Genomic DNA, 25010 nt, shown 5'->3' with positions numbered 1-25010 from the left:
GGGTTCCAGATAGTCAAAGTCTCAACAACATTATAGGTGACGGATAGCTGGAGAACATCCAAGCACTCGGATGAAGCTCCAAGTTGAATCATTAGTAGAAAAGATCAGCAACTGCATTCAAAAATATCTGGTATCTTTTCTTTGATGAAAAGTCAGAGGCACAAGTCTGTGCACATAAAAACCCAGCTAAAGCATTAAATATGTCTCCTAAGGTGCATTTCAATAAGAAATATCCAATCAAGCTTTAAACTTTTATGTGAGCTGCTAACAGTGAGGGGAAGCCAAGAGCAATACTATTTAAAAACATGACAAAATGTTCTTTAGTTTTAATTTGTTCTTTGTCTATTTTGGCAGTGTTTTGTTCCCATAGGCAACAACGATGTGATTTGATTTTGCTCTGATCACGCCCCACACTGGCTTTGTCTACATAGCAACTGCAGCTGAGGCTTATGGGTATCATTGTATTTAGAGGCATCCGTCATACCACACTGATGGAAATGAAAAGATTTCTCAGAAACATAGCTCAAATAATAACTTCTGATGTCCATTACATAAACCTATGTGATTGTAAAAATGTCCAGGAGACTCTCTTGAGAACCATTAAGGACATCATTAAAATAAAACTTCATTAAAAATTGACATTAAAATGAATATTTATGGTGGGGAAAAATACTTCCAGACCTAGCGGCTCCTCATACTTTGCCATTTGAAATTAAAGATGTCAAAACTACACTACAGAGTTTCAAGTCATTAATTTTATCTTCACAAAAATCAAAAATAATAAATTAAAAAAACAGAAATAGTCCAATCAATTCAATAAACTCAAGATCTTAAAGGATCAATTTTATATATTTTTGTTTACTTTATATATTTCTTTTAATTTGTTTGACAAGGTCATTGTGAAAGGGTTATTTCCTCCACATGATATATTGTTCCTCGAGTGACAATCAGACTTGTTGTGTGTTATGAGGACTCGTGAACAGAGGTAAAATGAAATGGATGAAAGTGTAACAAAACATTTCAGAGAAACTATTGTTATTTTGAACATCTGAGCATATGAACCAAAATATTCAGCCAGGATAAGTCAAAAAGGTCCAGTGACATAGAAAGCTCTGTATTGCACATCATTTCTGGATCCAACAAATATGTTATCATAACTGACATCATGATAAATCAATACATCTGGCTGGATTCATGGTGGCATTCGGCCAGACATCTGGGAGTCAGTCCATGTGCTCATAAATTTTGCCAGTCTGTTCAGTGTCATAAATTTGTCAAAGAATTAACTCATTTGAAAAACTGAAAGGCTCTCCAAGCCCGAGTCCTTCTCTCACAGTGACGTCCTTGATGGTTGTACCTGCTTGTGCTTTCAGGTACTGTCTATCTTTTACTGTCTGTAGAGCGCCAGTCATTCATATGCCCTGAGCATGAGCCCTCTGTATAAGCTGTATCCTGGTACTGACTTGGAGGGCCATTCTCACATTTTTTCTTGCTTGAAAGTCAATTAAGATGACTATGAACCTTGAATGATTATGTAATTAGGGCCAGAAAAAAAAAGCCATCAGTGAAGAATCAAAGAGAGAGAGTGGATGAGAGACAGTGAGGAGGTTGAGGTAAATGCCCCAAAATAGAAACCAATTCCAGAGGAGAAATGGAAATTCAGATAGATTTTAAGGGAGTAAAAAGGGAGCAAAACAGGAGAGTGACAGGAGTGAAGAATAATATGACAAGGGAACTGAAAATCAAGTGTCCATGTACTCTATTGCAAGTCTAATAGGTCATGTAGTTAGAAAGTTGGTCAAAAGTTGGCTAACAATGACTGACTGAATGGTAGAATGACTTTAACTATGAAACATCAGGCTGCACTTGTTAAAGAATCTATTCAGCTGTTTTTCTCAGTATTTAATGAATTAACCGTTTAGGCCATAGAGTACAAAAGGCTGTTTGATTATCCGGGCTACGATTTACATACAGAGATCTTATATTTATTATTCATTAGTCTTTTCAATGTGCTACTGGCATTTTCCAAAAACATACAGCTTTTCACCAACCAACGACTTTATACTCATATGCATGGGACAGATTCTTATTTGAATACAGAGCATTTATAGAGTTGAAAGTGGCCTCTAGGCTCTGACCTTATCACTCCCTGCTGGCTTGTTTACAGCAGTCATTTTGCTCTGCGAAGGTGGTGTTACCTCCAGCTTGTGTGATTTGTGTGCTGGGATCAGCCAGCCAAAATTTTCATGATAAGAGTTGCTGTACACCAGAGGCTTTAAATCTAAATCTGTGTGCTACACAATACAATGCATTTTGTCAGATTATCTATCATCATTGGTATTTCTTTCTGATAAACTTGTTACTTTCACCATTTCAGAGCTCTAACAATTATTCAATTATTCATTACATACTGTGATGAATCTAGTATGAGGGGTCACAAGATATTGATATTTTTCATTTGAGTTAATTAAAAGAATATCAAGCAATTTTGCTTTAAACAACCTGCAATACAATAAGTATAAAGTATTTGTGGTTATCCACAATACTTAATCTTGGTTATTTTCATTTTTCATTGGTCACGTCTCATAATGTTTATTATCAATCAATATTGTTTACACCATCAGTCGATCATATTGAATATCATCTGGCTCTAGTATTACCAACAGTGACTTGATGTGATTGCTACCTGCAGTTTGACAGGCTGTTGTACAAACCTAATTGCAGAACTAAAGCAAAAATGTAAATCTCAGCTCTTTGCAGAGGTTGATACAAAGCAAACTTTGGTTAAAATTATGTTGCATTCAGCCATGTTGTAGGAAAGGCTTTCATTTGCATCACTTGCTGATAAAACTGCTCACCTGCTGTTTATGCAACAACTCACTCTGAGTTTAAAAAGCTGTTCCATCAGATGAATAAACAAGCTATTTCTGAAGATCTTCTGTGAGCATCTGTCTCGTTTGAAATTCTTGAAACTGTCACAGCCTTCAGTAAATTGGAGCCTGCAGAGGAACAGTATGACTGTGTGGATTCACTTTGTCGGAGACTGTCCTCACATCAGCTGGTGGATATTTTGGCAGCTGACATAAAATTGCTATTTGTTTATGAGTGAGGAAGCTCTCTGTAGTCAAGACGCTTCAAGGGTTTCTCATACATCACAGGTACACTCTGCAAAGCAGAGGCCTTCTTTACATTATCTTCATCTGCACATGTCAAAAATAGCTTAATCTCCATGTTTGAGAGTACATGCAACAGTATCATTCATGATGCCTTTACAAACTCACACTCTTCCTTGATATCCACACCATGCTGTTCTTGTGCCCACTGTATTCCCTCATGCGTGCCCCCTGTCACCATGCGCCACTCACTTGCTAAACCGCAGGCCTCCGGCATGCATGTGGCTCTGGACCGTCTGCCAGCGCCCGGCCTTGCTGCCCCCCGTCACCATGCTTCGAACGCTGTCACTGCGACTGGGCCCCGCCCCACTCCCAGAGCACGCACCACCCCCGCTGTCACTGGCCCCCGGTGAGGGTCCAGCACCGCCCTGCCCACCCTTATCCACAGCCCCACTGGGAGGAACGGTGGGGTGGATCAGAGACAAAGAAACACGGACAGACAGGAAGAAAAGGACCAAGAGAGGATAGAAAGAAGAGAGAGAGAGAGATGAACAGACGAGAGACAGACGCACAGACGTACAGAGCCGGAGAGCAAAAGTATCATCAGTAAAGTTAGTCAAAGACACTTTCTGGACACTCGGTCCAGCCACAAGTGTCCAGCATACAATAAGAACTTGGAAGAAAAGCTGCTGGTCAACCAGACACTCTGTAAATTAAGCAGCGAAGAGGTCTGAGCTGACATTTAATGTGTAGTGAGTAAATTGGAGAGCACAGTTGTTTTGCTCTTTGGACACTTGACTGAGATAAACAACAAACAATAGTTCTGTTCAAAACTGCACAAAAATTGAGGGCCAACAGATAACGTTACTGACTGTAAATCATTTATTAGGATAACATATAATGCCCAATGCACTCAGGTATACTGGCAAGATACTGGCAATTCCTATAGGGAACTTTTTGTTATTGCAGTTACACAAACCACAACAATCTGTTTTTGGAAATGTCTAAGGTGAGAAATGGGCCAAGAGATGCAGCAGGTCTGCCCCATTTCACTCCACACAGGGGGACAGCAATGACCAGCCTGCTGGCTCTGTGAATTAGGCATAATAGCTGAGTAATGATGCAAATGCATCATCTTTCAAGACTGCAGATGGAGGTGATGAGAACAGAACACTAATGTCTCTGTAATCTCACAGAAACTCACCTGCAGCTCATGATGAAAACAATAGCACTTAAATATCTAATGTGACTTTGTGTAAAATGTTTCACATGGCTTACAAGTATTTTCTGCAGGAAAATAGAGTATTTTCAAATAATCACTCCATTATTTCTCATCATGCCACCTTGCCCACCCCAGCTGACCGAGACTTAGACGTCACAGAGACGAGTACAGACAGAACGACGACTTCAGTGCAGGGACCTTCCACTGAGTGAGGACAAATCACACAACACACAGCTGCACACCAGGACGACGTCTTCAACAACATTTAGACATTAAGTGTAGGGAACCATGAGATACGTTGTGGCTGGGCAACTGTTTTGTTCAACACTGTCCACACAAGTCTCACATATGACTAATCAGTATCCTAAAAACTCTGCTGTTCTCCTGTGTATTTTAACATTCCCATTTCATTCTATTTGTTCTTAAAATCTATTTTCCAATGCATTTCTTTCACCTAATGTAAAGCACTTTGAATTGCCTGAGTTTGAAAGGTGATAAACAAACTTGCCTTGCCAGCCTTAAAGTATCTTTATTTCAACAGTAAGGAGTAAGAAATGGTTGTCTCACTAATCTGCTATCAAATATCTCAGAAATGCCACTATTATCAGCCTATTAATTGTCATTTAAATATAAATAGTTAAGTCAATAATATAATGCAATGCAATCACAACAATCACTGCTGCTCACTGATTTTACAATAATTTCAACATCACTGCACAGATAGAGTAATTGATCTCCCTGTGGTTTTGAAAGAGTCAAGTGAGATGTAATTAGAGAGGATAAGAATAAACAGGTTCACTTAATGCCTCAGTGACATGTGAGATGCATAAGTGATGGAATGGAAGCTGATATGAAACAGACGTTTTACCATCCAAACACTTAATTGTTGTACTGCACACGACGGATACAGTGTCCCTATTTTTGGAACAGGGCTCAGTTGACTAGACTCAGGAGGGCTATCAGGCGGCCTCAAAGCACTTACAGTACTATGAGAGATAGTGGGAGTAGTGACAACAAATGAGCAGAAAACACAGAGTGAGAGGTGAGAGGAATAAATACATATAACAACTCCACACACACACACAAAAAAAAAAAAAAAAAAAAAAAAAAAAAAAAAGTGGAACAGAAACCAACACATTAAACACATTGGCTTTCTCATGGAGAGTTTGATGACAAGAGTGAAACCAGTCTCACAGCTGACTGTTAAATATGAGGCTACAGACAACTGTCAGTTAGCATAGCTTAGCACAAAGAGTGGAAACAAAATCTGTCTATCAACACTTTATAACTCACTAATTAGCAAGTTGAATTTTCTTTGCTTAATCTGTTTAAAAAAAACAATGATTACTGTTGGTTACGCTTTTGACTATTTCTTGGCCATAACCGACATGTTAAACAGCAAATTGTCATTTTTACACTGTGGTTTTTGCACAGATTAAATCAACGATATAAGGTGTTAAACTTTAGGGGTGCAGGCAGGCGGATTTTTTTTTCACCTTTGGACAGAGTCAGGCTAGCTCTTTCCAGTCTTTATGCTAAGCTTAGTGGCTACTGGTTGATCCTCTCAACTAACTCTCCGCCAGAAAGCAACGATTCTTTCAAACTAACACACTGAAAAAACAAACAACAAAACAACAGTCAACCCTCTGTGGAAACCCCATTGGCTCAGATAAGTATGTGTTTAAGTCAAGTCTGCTACACTATCCTGTGGAGCAGATTTGAATACTTGGTACATGGATTTGAGAGGCTGGATTGTATAAAGGGGCAAAAGGTTCAGGTGAAACAGGGAGATCTGCTCTCTGAGGGTTGTCCATCTCCATGGCAACACCCCATGGGCTGCAGGTGAGAGGTAAAGAGGGTCTGATGAGTCTAGCAGGGCTGTGGGGAAAGGACCTATCAAACCTTTGCACTTGTACACCATTTTACACTTTGAAAAATAATGTGATAATAATAAATAATAAAAATTAAATTGTTATTTTCCTGATGTATTGTCCTGTGTTTTGAGTTTTTACTGCAAAATCCAGATAGTATCATAAAGGAGGGTCTTATCTAATTTATATTCTCTCTGGATTCTTCTCTCATAAACAGCCAGGATTTAAAGCCTGATTTGTGTTTTCAATAGGACATATCAACTCATTCTGTATGGCTTTTGTCAGACAGGAACACTGTCTTTTTATGTAAAAGCGATCATTTGGAAAATAGTCGTAATTTCTGTCAATGTTTGGGCAGTCCTAGGAATCAGCAATATTGAAGGATGGTGCTGCACATCTCTATCAGGTGCTGCATGGCCAGCAGTGCATACTAAACACCACCTCACTGAGGACATGCCTGAATGCAAAAACATGAGGATTACCAGGGATGAGAGGAGACTTCTGTTAAAAGACATGTGGCCAGACAGTGTTACAAAATGAGGCCTTCTTCCCCCCCTTTGGCCTATCAAATCTGACCTTTTCACTGCTCAGAGGGATCTATTGATCAACCGCTGGCTTTGATTCAAGAGTATTTTGTGTGTTATATGCCAGGTGCTTATGCACACAATTAGCCGACTCACTGATTTGGCGTGCAAGAAATCTTTACCTTGCAAATAATGTCCTACTTTATTATGTCAACCAGTCATACAGTTTTGTGGGGGGTTTTCAAGGTGTACACAGGCCCCTGTTCACTACAGCCCTGCCCTGATAGAGGGGTCCCTTACCAGCCATGACTGAGACTCACTTGGGCGTGAGGCGAGGGTCTCCGTAGGGAGCATAGGGAGACATGTTTAAGAGGAACTCCTTGGGCGGGTAGGAGCTCCACCTCTGTTGCACATTGCTGCTGTCATTGTTATTCCAAAAGTCTCTGTCTAGATCACTGTGGTGGGGAGATAGAGAAAGGTGAGACAGGTAAGAGCAGCAAACAATCAAGGACAGTTATAAAGAAGCAAAACATGACATCTGAGAGAAGTGCTGAGAAACAGGGCAGAGGGAAACCACCATAAAAAGATCAAAGTTAAAATAGTGTCTCATAACTCTAAAGGTCAGGCAGAGAGTTAATATATAGGAGAAATGTGATAATGTCAATGCCTATAAAGTTGTATTGTAAATCTGCGCACAAGTCTTAAAACATGGATACTGAATACTTTTGTTCATAAGAAATTAGTGTAACAATACATTTGTCACATGGTTTTTTAAGATAAAAGCTTAAGTAAAGAAAAAGTTTAAGATAAGTGTTGTAATGATCCTGATAGGATGAAATATTAGTGCTTGATAAAACATCCAGAATGGAGAAAAAAAGAAGTGACCTGCAGGCTTTAGCACTCTGTCAGGGATGGGGAAACAAATAAAAAAGAGGAGGCAGAAAAGTCAGTATTAACAACAGGTTACAGAAAACACACACTGAATATGAACTCAGATAATGAAATCTGTAAGTAAAATAATAGTAAAATAGTAATAAATGACTGACTGACATAAACAACAAACAGTTCAAGTTCACAGCTATTTTAAAGAAAGATATAGTTGTGAATATTCAGAATTTAACAATTTCCTGAATTTACTGTTTTCAACATTAAGTTGTAGATAAGATTTAGATTTTGAATGTTTGTGCTTTGCTATTTTTTTTTGTATATTCCAAACTGATTTAATTGTAATTTTGTGCAGACCATTATGTCCAGACATTTTGTTCAAATATGTCATTTTAAGGTAAATCTTATTCATCCATTATCCAACATTTGATTTATACAAACAGAATATACAAGTAACCTTCCTACACTGTGTTGTTAAGAGGTTGTAAGATTCAGCCTCTTTGATAAATGAGAAACATAACCCTGTCTCGAGGACATCATTTCAGTGTGGACATTTCTGCTCATGTAGGGAGCTACAAGATTAGCTTTCCAATCAGAAATGGCTGTTAAAATGTGATACTATCACTGCATCATGGATCATTTCCATATGCCTTCATCTACACCCTCCCTGACACCTACTTGATGGCTTTATTTTCCCCTCGACCTCGCACAGAATCTGGAGAGCTGGCAGCCTCCACCCCAGGCTTATTCCTTTTCCCCTGCAAAGAGACAAGAGGGAGACAGAGACAGAGAATGACGGGCGGGGGAAGACAGATCTTAGAGCCGTGTCTTGATCGTTGTTTACAAAAGCAGTTTTGCAATTGAAGTGCTCATTATAGAGGCTTTAGAACAGCAACAGTTTGCAACACGTGTTGTAAAATATGATGAATGAGGGAAGAGCAAAAAATTGGTTTGATGCCAGGACCACAGCCGGCTTCTGAGGATCAAAACGTGACGAGGGACCACTTAACTATAATGAGATGCAAAACCACACTCTCACTCTCACATGCATGACCCATGCAGGAACATGTCTTTACACGCAAACAAAAGGAGAGCACACACTAACACAATGCAGAGTAAGCTTTACATTAGATAATACACAGAACTTTGAATAAATATCAGAGTTCAAAACAGGAAGTTATGTAAAGCCAAAAATTTACGAAACCCTATGGAGCTGCCATATAATGGTTTGTTACACCTGCAGAGACTGTATTTATAACTGTGTTAAGGGGTTAAAACATAGCTACAGAGCCTGCGCACATAGCCACTGTTGCTACATCGTAGGCTACACTGCAGCTGATGCGTTCCTCCTCAAAAAGAACTACACGCACAACAGTACCACATTGACACTGTGAGAACGGTTTCCAATGCCAGCAGAGATTGTTGATAGTGAAGACAACATTGTATCTGCTGAAGATAACCTCAGTAGTCTTCTTCTTTTCAGTGACACTCATCAAGCAACGTTATCTCCACTACAAACCTCCTGCTTTCTATTGCAATGAGTAAAAGACTATAAGTAAGAATGTAATTATTGTTAGAAGTATAATTGAAGAAAGACATGGCCTGATCATGTACAATACATGATCAGTCCATGTCTTTGGGAAAAGCAAATGCTGAACTCCAAATCAAAATGATGTTGGTATCTACAGCAGGACTGCCATTAAACCCTGGTGTCAATTATAAATCCAGCTTAAGGAGAATGAAAAACAAAGACACTCCAGATGTGGTAAAAAGAAAAAAAATGCAAGCAGAAAAAAAACATACTGTTACAACTCAGAAACCCAAATGCATTCTTTCCAAAGCAGACAAGTGTCTATACCCCGCCCTCTTTTATGGAGAAACGGGATCATTTGGAGGGTAAGATAATTCTAGATAGGCAGCAAAAATGCATAGATTTCTATTGTAATATATCAAACAGCTTACTTTACTTACTCTCTGCAAATTTGTATCACTTAATGGAAAGTGCTTTCAACAGAGCAGTATACAGTAGTTACAGTTATTGACCCCTGTGTTTTATTGAACTCTATATTTATTGAACTCTTGAGGGTGATAACACTGTGCTCTTTCCAGCTGAGTCACACAGACTCTTTACTCTTACATAATGTTTTCCCATCATAACCTCACGACAAAGACATGAAGAGCACATATGCCATAAAATGTTCACTACATAGACAGGACTCATCATTTTTTAAGCCTGCTGTAAAACAATATTAGACAGACCATGCAATGAAGTGAAGTTTTATTCATAATGAAGGAAACAACATTTTGGACTTGATCCTGTTTGGAGATCTCAGCAAAACTACCATCTGTTGCTGCAGATAATTATGTACCTCATCAACTTGACTTAGTTTTTTATTACAAATGACATATTTTGCATATGACTCTGCTGCATTAGTTCTCAGCAAGAAATATTGCATCATGCCAAACAAATAAAAAAAACAAAAAAATAACTGAAACTCCAACACACAAATCAAGTACTTTTACTAGCACATAATGTGGATGAATGACAAAGTAAAACTACTTTGGTCACATTGTGATGATTAAATAACATTTGCAAGTCTTGCAGAAGAATGTTGTTTTGAAAGGGAAATTATTTGCTCTTTCGGTTGTAATAAAAATGGAAGGAAAGTTAGAAGATGCTTTTATTAACAACTGTAGCACTTATAAGCTTATAAGTTCACACATTTGTAGCTTGTAAGTTGCTAAAAAATTTGAGAACAATATTTGTATGATAAAGACCTTAGTTGTGGTTAATGAGCATCTCGTCTCACATGTAAAATTGTAGACGCCAGCGTCCACATACCAAGGGGCACTGAAAAAAGGGGTTAAAACATAATTGGTGTCTCCTTCTTTTTACAGCAATGACATTGTTTTTTACATCTTCATCACAAAAAGCTCCTGTTTGTACATCCTTTCTGGATGTGTTCTGTTTTCTCAGAACAGAGATTTTTCAGCAACACACTGCAGGCTACGCAGGCTAACGACTACTAACACAATGGAAACATCTCAGGAGAAGAAAACAGCAGAAGGCATGATGATGCTAAATTAAAGCAATGCAATCTGCCATTTAATTTTAATTGTGAAATTAAATGTCACAAGAAGAATATCGGTATTTTAATGGAGGTTTTATATGTGGTTTCTGTTCTGCTGTCTGCTGTTGGCATCTGATGGTATGTTCAAATCACAAATTGTCTTAGTGGAGCAACATTAACAGATAGCCTATTTTCACAAAAGAGTGTAATGTGCTCATCCTATTTCTAGTCATTTCGTTTAGGAGGTTAAGCCCCTGCATCAGGGACATTAAATAAACTTCTGGTGTGTAGTCACTTCTTCTGCAGTATGTAACAATCACATTCAAACCTGAAGACAGTTTAGAGCGACCAGTTCACCTGACCTGCATTTTATTTGGACTGTTGGAAGAAACTGGAGCGATCAACACACATACAGACAGAACATACAAATTTAAAAGCCCCCAGCTGAGCTGTGGGTTGAGGTTCAAACACAGGATTATTACACTGAAGTGGCAGTGCTAACCTCCAAGCCACTATGCAGCCGTGTAGGATAAAACATAAAGTCTAAAAATGAGGACAGTGTGACATCACGATTTGCTGAGCTGACTGAAAATGTGTCCCTCCAATTATTTATGAAAGTGAGCAGAGTCACTGAAGAGCGCTTGTCACAGATTTGCTAATAAAAAAAACATGACTGTTTGACTGTATTGTAAGTTTTACAAACGAAAACAACAGTATAAACCCAATCATGACATTATGACATATTTCTTACTCAGGAGTAAGAGTGGAAACCATATTATATGAATGAGATCTCTGTAAAATTCCACAGAGGTTCTGGGATAAAGCTGTAAAAAAATGAAAACATTAAAAATGAGGTAAAACACTTGAAAGAGGTTCAAGGGGACAGTAGAAGGTTTTGGTACAAACTTGTTTAAAGGTTCAGGGTGAAATCAGGCACTTTGCATGCAGTACAGATATTTTTTAATGCATCTTATAAATATTGAAGAGTTGCCTGAAAACCTTAGAACAGATGGTTTCAGATGTAGACCAAGAAGACTATGAGTTTATAGTTTCTTCACACCTAAACAGACAAAACAGGTCACTTGTCAATGCAAAAATACCAAATGACCCATATGACTGCTCCAAAAATTACTCGCACATGTTTTGTTTTCTGATCTACCAAGTTTGGTCAAATTTAAGAGATTAAAACCTAAAAAGTCACATGTGCTGTTGATGCCACTCTCCACGTCTTTGAATGTTACAATGTCAAGCTACTTTACACCTTTGCTAGAGGATAGTAGTTACTCTCACTACCAGCAAGATGTTGCGGTTCATAAAAATACAGTCAGTTGTTCTTTCAACGAACTACAAGTACTGTTGTTTGGTCTCTAGTGAGATTAGTTTCTATGACTATGACTCCCAATTTTCAGTTGCAATTTCCTGCTCATTGTCTTGTCTTTAAAAATGCATTCTTGGAAAGGCAAAAGAAATATTTATCACTAAATGCTAATGTTTATTTTTATATGATTGATTTTTTTTTTCTTTATCAGACTTTGAGGATTTCTTTCTGGTTGGGAGATTTGTAGTTCAATTTTTAACTCTATGATGAATGCAGTACTTATATTGAATAAATGATTTTAAGGAGGCTGCAGCCAGGAGGCTTTCAGACACAGCACAGTGCTGAATGTTTATTTGAATACAGCTTTCAGTGTCCTGCAGACAGGTGGCCTCTTTATGTATCTTACTGTATCTATCTCTAATGCATCCACAATACACTCTATTATTTATCATGTCACATCTCATATACGTCAAGCCTCGCACAATCATTTTCAATAAAGAGCAAAGCTTGGGGCCCGAGCTGATCTGTACCCACATCCAGCCACTACACTGTAAACATAAACATATTGTACAGTGCATACACACGAGACAGAATAATATTAGATTCAGAGCTTCAGAGAAGGATAGATTTCTAGCAGTCAAGAATATGCTATCAAGTGCACCTCATCTATCATTTAACAGAATCATAAAATCTTCAGGAGGCTGGAGAGGTTAGGGTGGAGAAGTTACAATGTTGAGAGAGTGTGGGAGGATGTGAGAAACAAAACGGAAGAGTGAGAGGATGGGGAGAAACAGGAACAACTGAGTACGACGACAGAGCAGAGGGCCAAGTGAGAGACAGAAAGGGACAGGATAAAGGACGTTGAAAACAGAATCCAGAATAATGAAGGTGCCATAGCTGTGCAGAGGAAGTTAAAGATGCCTCTTGAGATGTTGAAGATGTGAGAGGGACAGAAGGGGATTCCCTGCTCAGAACAATGTGGCTAGCTGCATCCTCATAAGTCCTGCTGTCATCACGTTTGTCACACACCTGGATGTTCAACAGCACTTTTTCCTCATGTCTGTCGATATGCCTCTGTGGTTGTTTCTGCCTCTGCCTCTTACTTCCCCCCTCCTCCCACTCTCCTCCCCCTTCCACTCCCATAAAACAGCCAATGGCATGAGACCAGTTCCAGGCAGCTTCATCTCTCCTGGAGCAAACGCTTTCCTATTAATCTTTTTCTTTTATGACCAGAAATGTATCATTCATATATAAGTGATTCATCAGAAGAGTAAGTGACTCAATATCTCTTGACCTTAAACACACAAAATCTGACTTTATTAAACCTATCTCCTAGAAATGACAAGTTTATACGACTAATTTGATTTCCAATTCTCTTTTTGGACAAAATGTATTTGCTACCTGGATTATGGTCCCTGGAAACATTTAGACAACAGAGGCACTGTGGTTAAGGTTAGTTAAATGTTAATAAGTCAACCTGTCTCATGCTTCAAGCCAAGGTTGACTTTTTCTTTATTTAAGCAAGACAACAAACTCTCCCTAACCTTAACCAAGTGCTGTGAGTGCCTCAACATGACCATGCAATGAACAAAAGAGCAGACATTGTAGGAAAAACAAATTAAATATGCTGTCAGTGAACATTTTGCAGATATATCTGAAATCCACATTTTGTGATTTCCCAAATACAATAACTACCAACATTTCTCATCGTTACGTTATTAGAAAATGTAATCTGGGAAGCATGATGCTTCCTTCAAAAAGATATCTGCTGTCGCAAACTAGTGGTTATCTGATGTTATGTCTACCTGCTTGTTGTCTAGTATAGAAATATATATATAATGAGAACACTTAATTGCTCATGTCACTACCTGTTGTTGGATAATATTTGTTTCAAATTGCTATTTAAAACTAAACAGTCAATTTCTTGAACACACTTTTCTCTTGTATGTCTTAAACATGTAAACTGGGCTTTAATAACCAAAGCTGAAGCAACTAGTCCATAAATTATTTAGTTGATTGGCAGAAAATTAATTAACACCTATTTTGATAAGTAATTAATTGTTTAAGATGATTTTTGAGCAACAATACCAAAAATTTGCTTCTCAAATGTGTGGATGTGCTGCTTTTCTTTTGTTGTATATGATAGAACATTTGAAATCTTTGTGTTTTAGACTGTATATCAGACAAAACTAGCAATAAAGAAATGCCACCTGGAGATGGGAAAGTGACGGATATTTTCCACTATTTTATGACATTTTAAAGCCAAAACAATTCATAAAGTAAATAATCGGCTGATCAGTGGACAATAAAAATATTCAGTAGTTGGTATCACTGACCTTTTCATCACATTTTTTTTTTTTTACTTGTGGGGGTTTATTTTTACCTTTAGAAGGGTTAAACAAAAAACAAACTAAAGATAATGACATGAAAGATAAAAAAGAGACAAGGACTATAAAGGTGCTACAGTAGAAGAAGAGGTGAGAAAAGAGAGGAACAATCGTGGAAAAAGAAATCAGTGACATTCTGACAAGGACACAGAGATAAAGTGGCAAAGGGACGAACACACACCATCATTTGGTAGAAAAGGGAAAGGAGGGTGACACAAAAACAAAGACAGAGACATAGATAACTTTGAGGGTAAACAAAGATAAGACATTGGTTTGTTTGTCAGGTTCAGTGTTTTTTAAACTCTTTTATGAAAGCAATTTTGATTTTAAGTAGTACTTAATATAGTTTATAAATCTAGTAAGCAATTGTAAATGTTACCCTAGAAAATTTTGCCATTTAGCTTAGCTGTTTTTCTGAATAGCCCAGTTAACACTTGACTTGTGTATGTTTCATCAGCTGCTGTGCTGCAGTCACTCCTCAAACGGACAGACAGAGATGAGAGAGCGGGACAAAGGGGAGGCGAGGATGTTGGAAAGCAGGACAGAGTGTAGGAAATGCCAGCAGATAAGAATATATAGGAGGAATTACAGTTGCTCCAACAGCAGCCAATAGCTCTGAGTGATGCTCATTAGCATATGAATCATTAGCATAGCGCTGGAGGCAAGAAGCCATGATGCACAAAGCTCAGAGCACACAAAGCCATGTTTACAGAGTGCACTAAGGTTTCTGATCATGTTTACTGCCATGGCAAAACATACAGCCTCTCGGTGGCTCCAGCACCAGAGAGCACAAAAAGCGAAACATTATTCAACACATAGCAGGATATCGCAGTATACATTCAAGGTCACAGTGTCATCTAAAGAAAACGTGACTGGCTATACAGTGGAGCATTTATGTTCAATGCCATGGTGCTGTTCAGAAACTTGTAAAAAAAAAACTGTAGGAGTGAGGAGCAAGGTGTTTTCATGAGAGCCATTTGCCTTTAGTCAAAGAGCTGGGTATTGAACCGCAAGTGAAGAAAGCTGACAGTGAATGGTCAGATTTTCTAATCTTGTTTTATTATGATTTTTGTCCAATATATCCTGATTTAAATCACAGCTTTTCTAATTTTAGACTATATTTTATATTGGCAAAATTCTGTTTATGTTAATTTTTAGACATCATTCAATATTTAGGTGTAGGGCTGGGCAATTAACTGAAAAAGTATCAAAACTACCTCGTGTTCAGCGATGTGCTTACCTCCCCGTCCAACTAACATTAGTCCATGTTCACTCAAACCAAAGCTGGCGATATGGATGACACAAGCACAAGTTTTAAAATGCATCACTTTTGCCAGTTTTCGAGCCCCTCAAATGGAGACTTTGGAAACGCTGCTGTTTTAGTTTGAAAACTCAGTTGTTTTGTAGCCTGGACGGGCAGAAACCGAGACCTTTGGAAACAATGACGCAGACACCCGCCTCGCCTCTTGTTTGGGTCTTATCAGTCACGACTACCAGACAGTGGTGAATGCAAAATGGATAACGACCAATTTGTTTAATCACTTGGAACACAATCACATTGCTGAATATGAAGAGTGCATGATTCAAGAAAAGAGAGGCCGATGAGCGCCAAAATAATCCTACATCATATAATCATAATCGAGAAAAAAAGTTTGAAATAATCATGATATTGATTTGAAGTCTTATCGCCCTATTTAATAGTCCAGATTCTTTTGTTAAATGAGAAATTGTAGAAAAATGTATAATTTTTTAAGTATAAAAAAAGCATTTTTTTGTATGAGGATACAACTGACTATTATTTTCATTATCAATTAATCAGAGGGACAGTTAGTGTCTTGATTACTCAATTAATTGTTGATTGTTGATTAATTATTAGAGCTACACAGAAAATAGTGAAATTGGCTATCACCATTTCCTCAAGCCCCTGGTGACTTCTTTAAATGTCTTGATTTGTCTGATGAACAATGTAAAACCAAAGATAACCGTTTTAAATCAGAACAAAAGCAACAAATCTTCACACTGGAGAATCTCTATTTTGGTATTAATACCAAAATTCAGATATCGTACCATATTTATTTGAGCAAGGACAACATGGAGGAAACTGAGCTCAAATCTTTTGTTTTAACTCGATTAATAAATAACAGCTTGACAGTAAGTGATGTAAATTTAATGAGTGTTATTAAAAGCTAATTTTGCCTTTGTCACAAGCAGAATTCAGCCAACAAAGAAAATGAGAGAACGAAACATTACACGATCAACTATACCAAAGTCTCATCTAAAAGACTTGCATGATCATCTACATCTCCTCCTATTACTTGTTTCTCCTCTCTTTATTCCATACAGCTCTGTTGCAATGTTGAAATGTGTCTGTGTCTGACCATGCCCCAAGACAGAAACCCTTCTCTACAAAATTGGTAACAAAAAATACCCAAAGATGCTGTGGTTCACAGAGGCCATCCGCTCAGTTGAAATGACTTTGAGAGTGTGTGAAAAATAAGCACAGTAACTTACCAGTTTACGTTGGCACCAGGTGCAGACGCCACATAGAGCTACCAGCCAAATGGCACACACTACGAACGCAACAGACACCAGGAATACACTGAGAGACACTGAGCCTGAGGGAGAGAGACAAAGGCAGAGAAGAGAGAGACAGAGACATAGATTGGTGGGTATTAGTGCATTTAATGTAACATTTTCCATCCTGAGGTTTAAAGTATAGTTCACTGTTGAAACTGTGCAAAGTACAAGGTGTGACAAAACTCCCAATTTCAGGGGAAAATGAAGGTATAATCAGGAGCAATGCTTTGCAACGTGCCTTCCTTCCTTCTTTCCTGCCTTTCTCCATTCATCTATGTCATCTGGCATCTGTCACCAGTAAGACACAGAGAGAAATGAAACAAGAGTGAGGGGGGAAAGACACAAAGGCAGAGATTGCTTCATGCTCATGCTCCCTGCATGTATCAATAGGAGATCCGCCCATGTCAGGAAGAGATAATATCATGGGGCCAGAAGCCATGCAATTACCAGCTTCCGTTTTCCCTCTTCTATCTCGTAAATCCTTCAGCAACTTTGTTCCCATCTTGACAGATGAAAACTTCCTCCAGTGCCTTCTATTCCTCATCTCTATTTCTTTCAATTACTGCCTCTCAACAATGCTGTTCATTCAGTTATCTGCCACCTTGTCTGCCAAGTAATTCAAAATGCAGTGACATGCTGGCAAAACAATGTCGACAAACAACGAGCTCATAACTGCTACAACTTTATTCTTTGAAATACAGTCCATTTTTTTTCTCTCTTACATGAAAATTTAATCTGACTGCAAATTCATTATCCCCCCATTTCTCTTTTCATCCCTACCTGTGCACCTTCAACAATTATAAATTTGTTGGGGTCAATAAACAGAGGAAGTGGATTAGCTAAGACAACTTAATTTTCTTTTTCCTCCCTCTTCACTCACATTTTTAAATCTCTTTTCCTCATCTTCTTCAGATGTATTATGCACCAACCAAGCTCCCTGGTAACACTGCTTTTCAACATGTATCCAGAAAGCTATTTAAGGCTGAGAATTGGCTCCTACATACACACCTATTATCATCTGTCGTAACTGTGTCAAACAAAGCTAAATTGGAAGGCTAGCTTGGTTGTTCTGCATTATCCTCCATCTCTCTCTCCCCTCACTTTCCCTGTTATCTCTCACACTGTCAACTTCATATAAAATGTCCAATAATACTTAAGATGAACAATCTGTGCTAACTACTGATTTTGTTTTGAGGCATGTTAATTTCTAGGTGTAGAAAGTGATTTCCAGTGGTTCTTTCACATTCTTTCACAAAAAAACAAAAAAACCCCCCAAAAAACTAAACCAAAACATAAACAAAACAAAACTGTGAGACTGATTGGTACAACCTGACATAGAATATATCCTTCTGTTTCTTCCAGGGGCTCATCCGCTTCACATTTATGCAAAGGTTTGTATCCTTGCATTTGGGGGGTTGAATTCCTCAGTTATTAAAGCGTATTTTTACCCACCAGCCTCACCAAAATTAATCTCAGCCTTTTTGACTGTTTGATAAGGTATCAGATTTTAGATAGTGAAATATTAGGCACGACAGAATATGGTGGCAATTAAGATCACAGGGTTGAATTTTCTCCCTCCTCCTCCTCTTGCCTTTCAGTTTGGCAGCAGAGGGTGTGTTGTGGTAACATCGCTTTCAAATGTGTTTAAATGCTTAAGTGGTCTCGGTCTTACCAGTGTTTCCTTGTTGATTTAGACCAACACATACAGGAACACAGAAAGCCAGCTCTGTTGAAGTAGCTAGAAAAGCTGAAATACTCTCCAGCTGGAAGGAACACAAACAACTGGAAAGAAGAATGACGCCTTTCAGACCTTTTACAACTGCTAGGCCTCCGTCTGTGGACACACAAGTCTGACTTGGCTGGGTGTTATCAGCAGGAGGACTTCATGATTTCAGTCACTAACTCACTAGAAAAGTGAATTTTTCCACAAGCCAAGATAAAATATTAGGACCAGGTACAGGAAACCTATGTAATACCCAAGTTTAACAAGGCGAATCATGATCGATAATGATAAACATGCAAGTGTGTGTGATTTTGTTATTTTTGTACTTTGCATTCTGTTGCCAAATGTACCAGTCCTAAATATTATAACTTTAAAATAAAGACTGGTAAATGTCCTATTGAGAATAAGATGCCCAATCTTTTTTGTCAGTTTGGGGACTTCAGTTTCTTTTTTGGAAGCATTCAGTTGGTTGTGGAATAAGTAGACCCCATTTACGCGTTTTTAACATGCAAACTTTAAGTATCAGGATATCCTACCTGGATAAAGAAAAACACATGTTAATTCAAGATGTAGTACATTCCAATCAGAATTCCATCAGATCGGCCAGACCACATACGGAGAAGGTCTGGCTCATACTGTGATCAGACAGAATCAGAAAGATGCTGAAAGAGATACTGAAAGATAATTCCTCCTCCTCCTGTTATCTCAAGCTACCTTGCAAAAAGCTATAGACAATTTCTTCCACATCAAAGGAAAAATAAGACCTATACTGAAATATGGGACCTAATCACAGTGTGAGTTGAATTTAAATAATGACATGCTAATAACTGGTGTAAATGTGAAGATCAGATGTCATAATCCAACTACAGATTGCATCTTAATATCAGGTAGAAATGGGGTCCTAGTTAAACTATATTATGGCTGTTGACCAGTTACTTTACCCCACTCAACCACTGACTTCATCTCACACACCACTTTCTGATCTATGTTTACCCAGTGTTAACACTTTCTAGAATAATTTCAACTCAGTAGGACGACAGTTTTGCATCATAGAGTGCGCCCATTTCCACTGGTCCTTCACAAACAGATTAAAGTGAGATCTATACACCTGGGGAACAGGTTAGGCTGAGCTGGAACAAATGGAGCTCAGCAGCATGTTTGTTGTCCTGTTTCATCATTCAGTTTTTGAAGTAAATATTTACAATAAATGCCAAGAACTGCAACTGCAGCAATGTCTGGTTCTTGAATCTGTATCACCCAGAAATGTCCTCTCTGAATGTCAACACAAAGGTGATTGCGTGTAAATTTTCAGGAGCAAATCTCTAGTCACATAGAGAGAGGCCAACAACCCTATACACAAACATCATTTAGGGTCTCATTCTTTTGGCGTATGATTACAGATGAGGATTGAACACTGCTTTGTGGTTCAGCTCTCACTTTACCATCATGGCTGGCTACAAAACTCATATTACCTAAGCTGCTGCACCTCAGTAGCGATCTGTTTGATCTTGATTTATTCACTTGAGGACAAGATATTTGCCAAGAAGATGAGCTCATACCCTCCAAAATCTACAACCCATTGCAACTCACAACTCTCATAAAATGACCTACTGACCATGTGTCGCTGTAACTGGCCACATTAAAATGTACTATTGATTGCTGAGAAGTACTCAAGTGGGAACAATGATTAGTGGTATAGTCATTTTGAAACCTTGGAAAGAGAAAAGGTGGACACTATAAGTTTTATAAGGTGAAATTGTTGAAAATATTTAATATTTGAAACACTGATAATCTGAGGTACTTAGGTACTGTTTAAGGTAGTTAGAACAAGCAATGCCATTAATTGGTTTTCCATGTATGTCACAGATGAAGTAGATTGTCCTTATCACATCTCACATTGGTGAAAAAATTTAAATATGAACATGCAACATGCATACTCAAAAATAAGGAACAGATAAATACAGATGGATGACACAGTTCCTAATCAAAGGAGTCATGAACAATTCATGACACGGTGAAGACCTCAGGGTCAATAAACTACTCCACTCAGCAAGTACCTGCACAGTCTTAGTGCTATAGCTAGCCAGCTGCTGGCTACAGCTGCATATTTAGTGGACAGGTATGAGAGTGGATTTGATCTTTTTATCCAACTCTCAGCAAGGAAGTACATAAGCTGTTTTTTTTGAATATGTTTTTTGAATATGTGTTCAGGCTGTGTGGCCTTTGATTTGGATTTTTTTTCTTGGCTTCTAACTCTGATAAATCTTCATGAATGACAATTTTAGCATAGATTGAACTTGTTTTGTCCAGCGATTGACTGATACTTCACGTCATTCTCATAATTCCTTGTTTTCGCTAGCTTTATACAGACCTTTCATCTGTATCGTAAAGTCTTCATCAGTGGATAGAGTTTGCGCAGTTGTCCTGGAGATGGATCTGTTGACATGCAAACTCAGTAGCTGGTATTATCCACAGCAATTTTAGGATTTCTCATCTGTATTAGCTTAAAAATAAAGCATCATGACGCAAACTCCACTCGCTGACGAAGACGGTGTGATATGCTTAAAAGCTCTGGAAAAGGCCTTGCACCTTGAGTTGTGATTGTTTGTGTTTGTTAAACTATTATTTCTGAGCTTATATATATATGAATATAATAATTTAAACAGTTTCAAAACAAAAATCACCTTTCCTTCCTAATTATTCCATGTACTGTATGTCTGCTCTGAGCTTCATGGTACTACTTGTCTTCTTTAAAAAAAAATAATCATAGCATGTGCTGTTACCCTGTCTTTCAACAGCACATGCTATGATGTAATAATGTAAAGTCAGGTCATGGAACGTTTAATAAATGTGGATTACCTCCAGATGCAGCACCTACTGTGCTGTGTTTGGTATCATACCGGGTACCTCCCATGGTTCTGAGTGTAAACAAGAGACTCTTGCAGTACTGCTGCTATCACTCAGACGCTCTCTATCTCTTGTTTTCTCTATGTATTATGGAGTGAATACATATATAGTCTGAGATAATTTAGTTAATAATCACAAAATGTAATGCAAAGATGGTTTCATATTTAAAAGTGTAATGTCATTCTCAATATTCTCTTATCGTTATTCTTGTCTCTCATCCTCCTACTTGCAGCGTCTTTGTCAACATGCCATTATTTTCACTCATGTGGTGATTATATAATTCATAACTCAGTTCTAATGATTAGAACTGCTCATCTGAAAAATAGCCTCACATCTATTCATTATTTTGTTGAAATTCACAGAATATGATTGATAACATTTAAAGAAACACACAGTCAATCTTAGAAATGATCTTAGAGAGAAAATGATCTGGTTAAGAAAACTAAAACTGTATCTGGTTTCCCTTCTGAGCAGTACTCCAGTAATGATGGACTACTGAGTACAAGTCAATGCAGCAGCTGTTTCTAGAAAAAATAAATAAATAAAATGGCTCAAATAAACAACTGTATGTAACCTCTAACACATCGAAGGCCATACAAAGTTGGCCAAATTAGCTAGTACTGAAAGTCGGAAGTCTATCAAGCTAAAGCCATTCCCCACCGTTGACAAACAGATATGAGAGCTCTAACTATTGGATTTTTAATTAATTTGTTGAGTGCACGGTTAGTATCACTGAATGGAACGATGGCCAAAATTTTGAATGTAAGACCAAGTTGTAACAAACTGTAATTATCCTTTAAGATGAGGCTCTCACCTTCTCTCTCTGGCTTTCTATTAAAAACTCCCCCTCACTGTCCTTCCTAATTCAGTCCATGCTCTCTTCTCTTGTGGGCGCCAGTATCTCTCTGTCAAATTTACCCCTTAGTCTCTCTGCGCCACCTGCCGTGCTTATCTGTTTGTGCTCTGTTCACTCAGCCCCTGGTGTTGGCACCTGGCACGACACAGAGAATAAGCACTATTAGTCACTGGAGACCTCCGGAGGAGCATTTCTTGTTGTAGGTCGGAGCAACATGGAGAGGGCCGCCACCATGGGAGGCGACCCTTGACTGGCACAATAGAGAAGCCTGCCAGAAGAGTGGCGACCAGTGGGAGGAACATGGGCATTCAATTATGAAGAAAAAACCAAAGAGGAATGAAAGAAAAAAGCGTGTGTCTGTTTAAAAGACTTTGACTCTATCAAAGCTCAGCATTACTTCAGGCATCTCTGTTATTTGGACTGCTTGGTGGATGGACTGATATGGATGTCAAGACAACACATACGTAGATGTTGTATGGCAGTATATAACCCCACAAGCGTTCTAGTCTGACATCGAACACGAAGAGAGGAAGAAGGGAGGCACAGTAAACAATAACAACAACAGGTGGAATGACAGCAAGTGCAGGTGCAGCAACAGGTCTGTCCCAACTTCTGGAAAAAAAAAACACGCTAAGACTGGTGTATGGAGATATTCTGCATAAGATACGGATCATCAAGGACGAGTTATAGACAAACAAATGCCAATATGCAAACGGCGCCATAAAGCATTTCAGATGAAAGGAGGAAACACCTCAGACTTATCTGACGGCTCAAAGATAGACATACGGATCTGTACACAGAATTCAGGGTGAGTGAGTTATATTAAGAACACGTCGTCAAACTGTTCATGTCCTGAAATATTACCATTATTGTTTGTGAACTGCGACAGCTGGCATCAGCTGTAGCAACGCTGCTCCCACTATGTTCACAAATGCTAACGTTATCTCGTTATGGCTAAAATAGTGGCAGCTTATAACGTGAGCTGGATGTTCGCAACATTAGTTGGCTACTGTCATTACTGTTCAGTCTGTCAAAATATAATGCTGACTTTTTAAATGAATATTTTCACACCACGGGTTTGTCGCCTTGTTAGTCAATTTAAACTACTGCTTGCACAATGACTATATGGAGGTGTTAGCACACTGTGTGTGCAGCAGCCTCTGGTGTTTTCCGTTTTTTGCTGTGGTGTTGAATTTGATATTGAAAATCATGGAATCTCATTGGTATTTGTACCGACTACCGACTAAATTTCTGGTATCATGACATCACTAGATTGAGACACTAAGAAAAAAGGTTACAGTTCACTGACTCTGAAGATTGCATTATTTACTCCTCATGACTCAGTTTCAACGGCAGGAGTGAAGAAGAGGGAGGAAGCTGTGAGAAGTCTGGCAGGTAGAGGAGACAGCTGGCTCAATCTTGAATTCCCAGCAGGTGTGTGTTTGTCTCACATGAAATCACCTGACTGTTGGCAGAGTCCATTTTTTTTTAGCCTTTTTGTCATAAGTATATGGTTAAGTAGTCAGTAAGCTTTTATTTGTCTAATCTTACAATGGAAAATATTGTTTTCTGTGAAATTACTTTTACTATTATTATTATCAGATTATTTCAGAGGGAAATAAATTGACTCCTTTATTTGACTACTTTTTTGACAACCTACTGGAGATGCACTTGATCACACAGATCTATTCTTTAGTTCTACTTCCACTTACACAACACTTAACTCCCTCAGGACTTCTTGTTCGCAGCAACTCAACAAATCTTTGTCCAAAAATGCTGGTTGCCTGAGGGGAAGGGGTGTCATTCTTTCCAATGCTTTGACCCAAAGTACAGCCTGAAGCATAACCATTTCACAGGTGGCAGAAAGGAAATCACTTCTCTGCCAACCAACCCCGTCAATTAGTCAAGTTGCAGTTTACATCCATGTCCGTCCAGACTCATATACGTACTGAAGTCTTAATAAAAGGTATTAAGTATATTTTTTGGTGAAATGTAAGTTATCTATATACTGACATGTATGATTTCAATGAATAATTTCCAGTGAGGAAATATGCTGTCTTCGCTTATGTCATCACTTCATCCTTTTGTCCTATTACACATTTGTGTGAAATTGTGTCATAATTAGTGAATGAATTCTTGTGTTATGGCCAAAAATGTGTTTTGTCAGGTCACAGTGACCTTTGATCACCAAACTTCCCTCAGTGTTCTCTTACTGAGATATATTGCGTTCATGAGAATGCAACAGTGCAGGATGACTTGTTGTTACAGGAATGATATTTTCCTTGTAGCGATGATGTAAAACTCAGTAAGTGCCCCAATATGTTCAACATATATTTATGTTCAAATGGCAAAGCCTTCGAGTGGCCATACTAATGATGATGGGAGCAAAAGAGGAAGTCAGATGTTAGATTATAATATATTAGATTATAGATGATGTCAGGGTTGATGTTTGGGTCAACAAAACATCAGACTTTAGCACATTTAAAAAAAAATGGTGCTCTGTGTTTGTCGTTCTAGAGGGCGTGAAAAATGTCCCCACTGTGGGACTAATAAGGG

The 25010-nt window shown here is 38.3% G+C and overlaps 1 protein-coding gene across 1 annotated transcript in view; it reads right to left on the bottom strand.

Annotated features, from left to right (window-relative positions):
- LOC111238348 (synaptotagmin-7-like) overlaps positions 1–25010 on the bottom strand; it is a 68202-nt gene that overhangs the window by 29312 nt on the left and 13880 nt on the right. The window contains exons 2-4 of the mRNA XM_022767801.1: positions 16903–17006; positions 8295–8373; positions 7051–7192 (exon numbers count right to left, since the gene is read on the bottom strand). Of these exons, the coding sequence (XP_022623522.1) occupies positions 7051–7192; positions 8295–8373; positions 16903–17006 (325 nt within the window). The remainder of the gene's footprint in view (positions 1–7050; positions 7193–8294; positions 8374–16902; positions 17007–25010) is intronic.

The sequence above is a fragment of the Seriola dumerili genome, unplaced genomic scaffold, assembly GCF_002260705.1.
Source record: "Seriola dumerili isolate Sdu_G_001 unplaced genomic scaffold, Sdu_1.0 BDQW01001299.1, whole genome shotgun sequence".
Classification (NCBI taxonomy): Eukaryota; Metazoa; Chordata; class Actinopteri; order Carangiformes; family Carangidae; genus Seriola; species Seriola dumerili.
The sequence above is the reverse complement of the archived record's forward strand: the minus strand, read 5'-3'. Positions and strand labels throughout refer to the sequence as shown.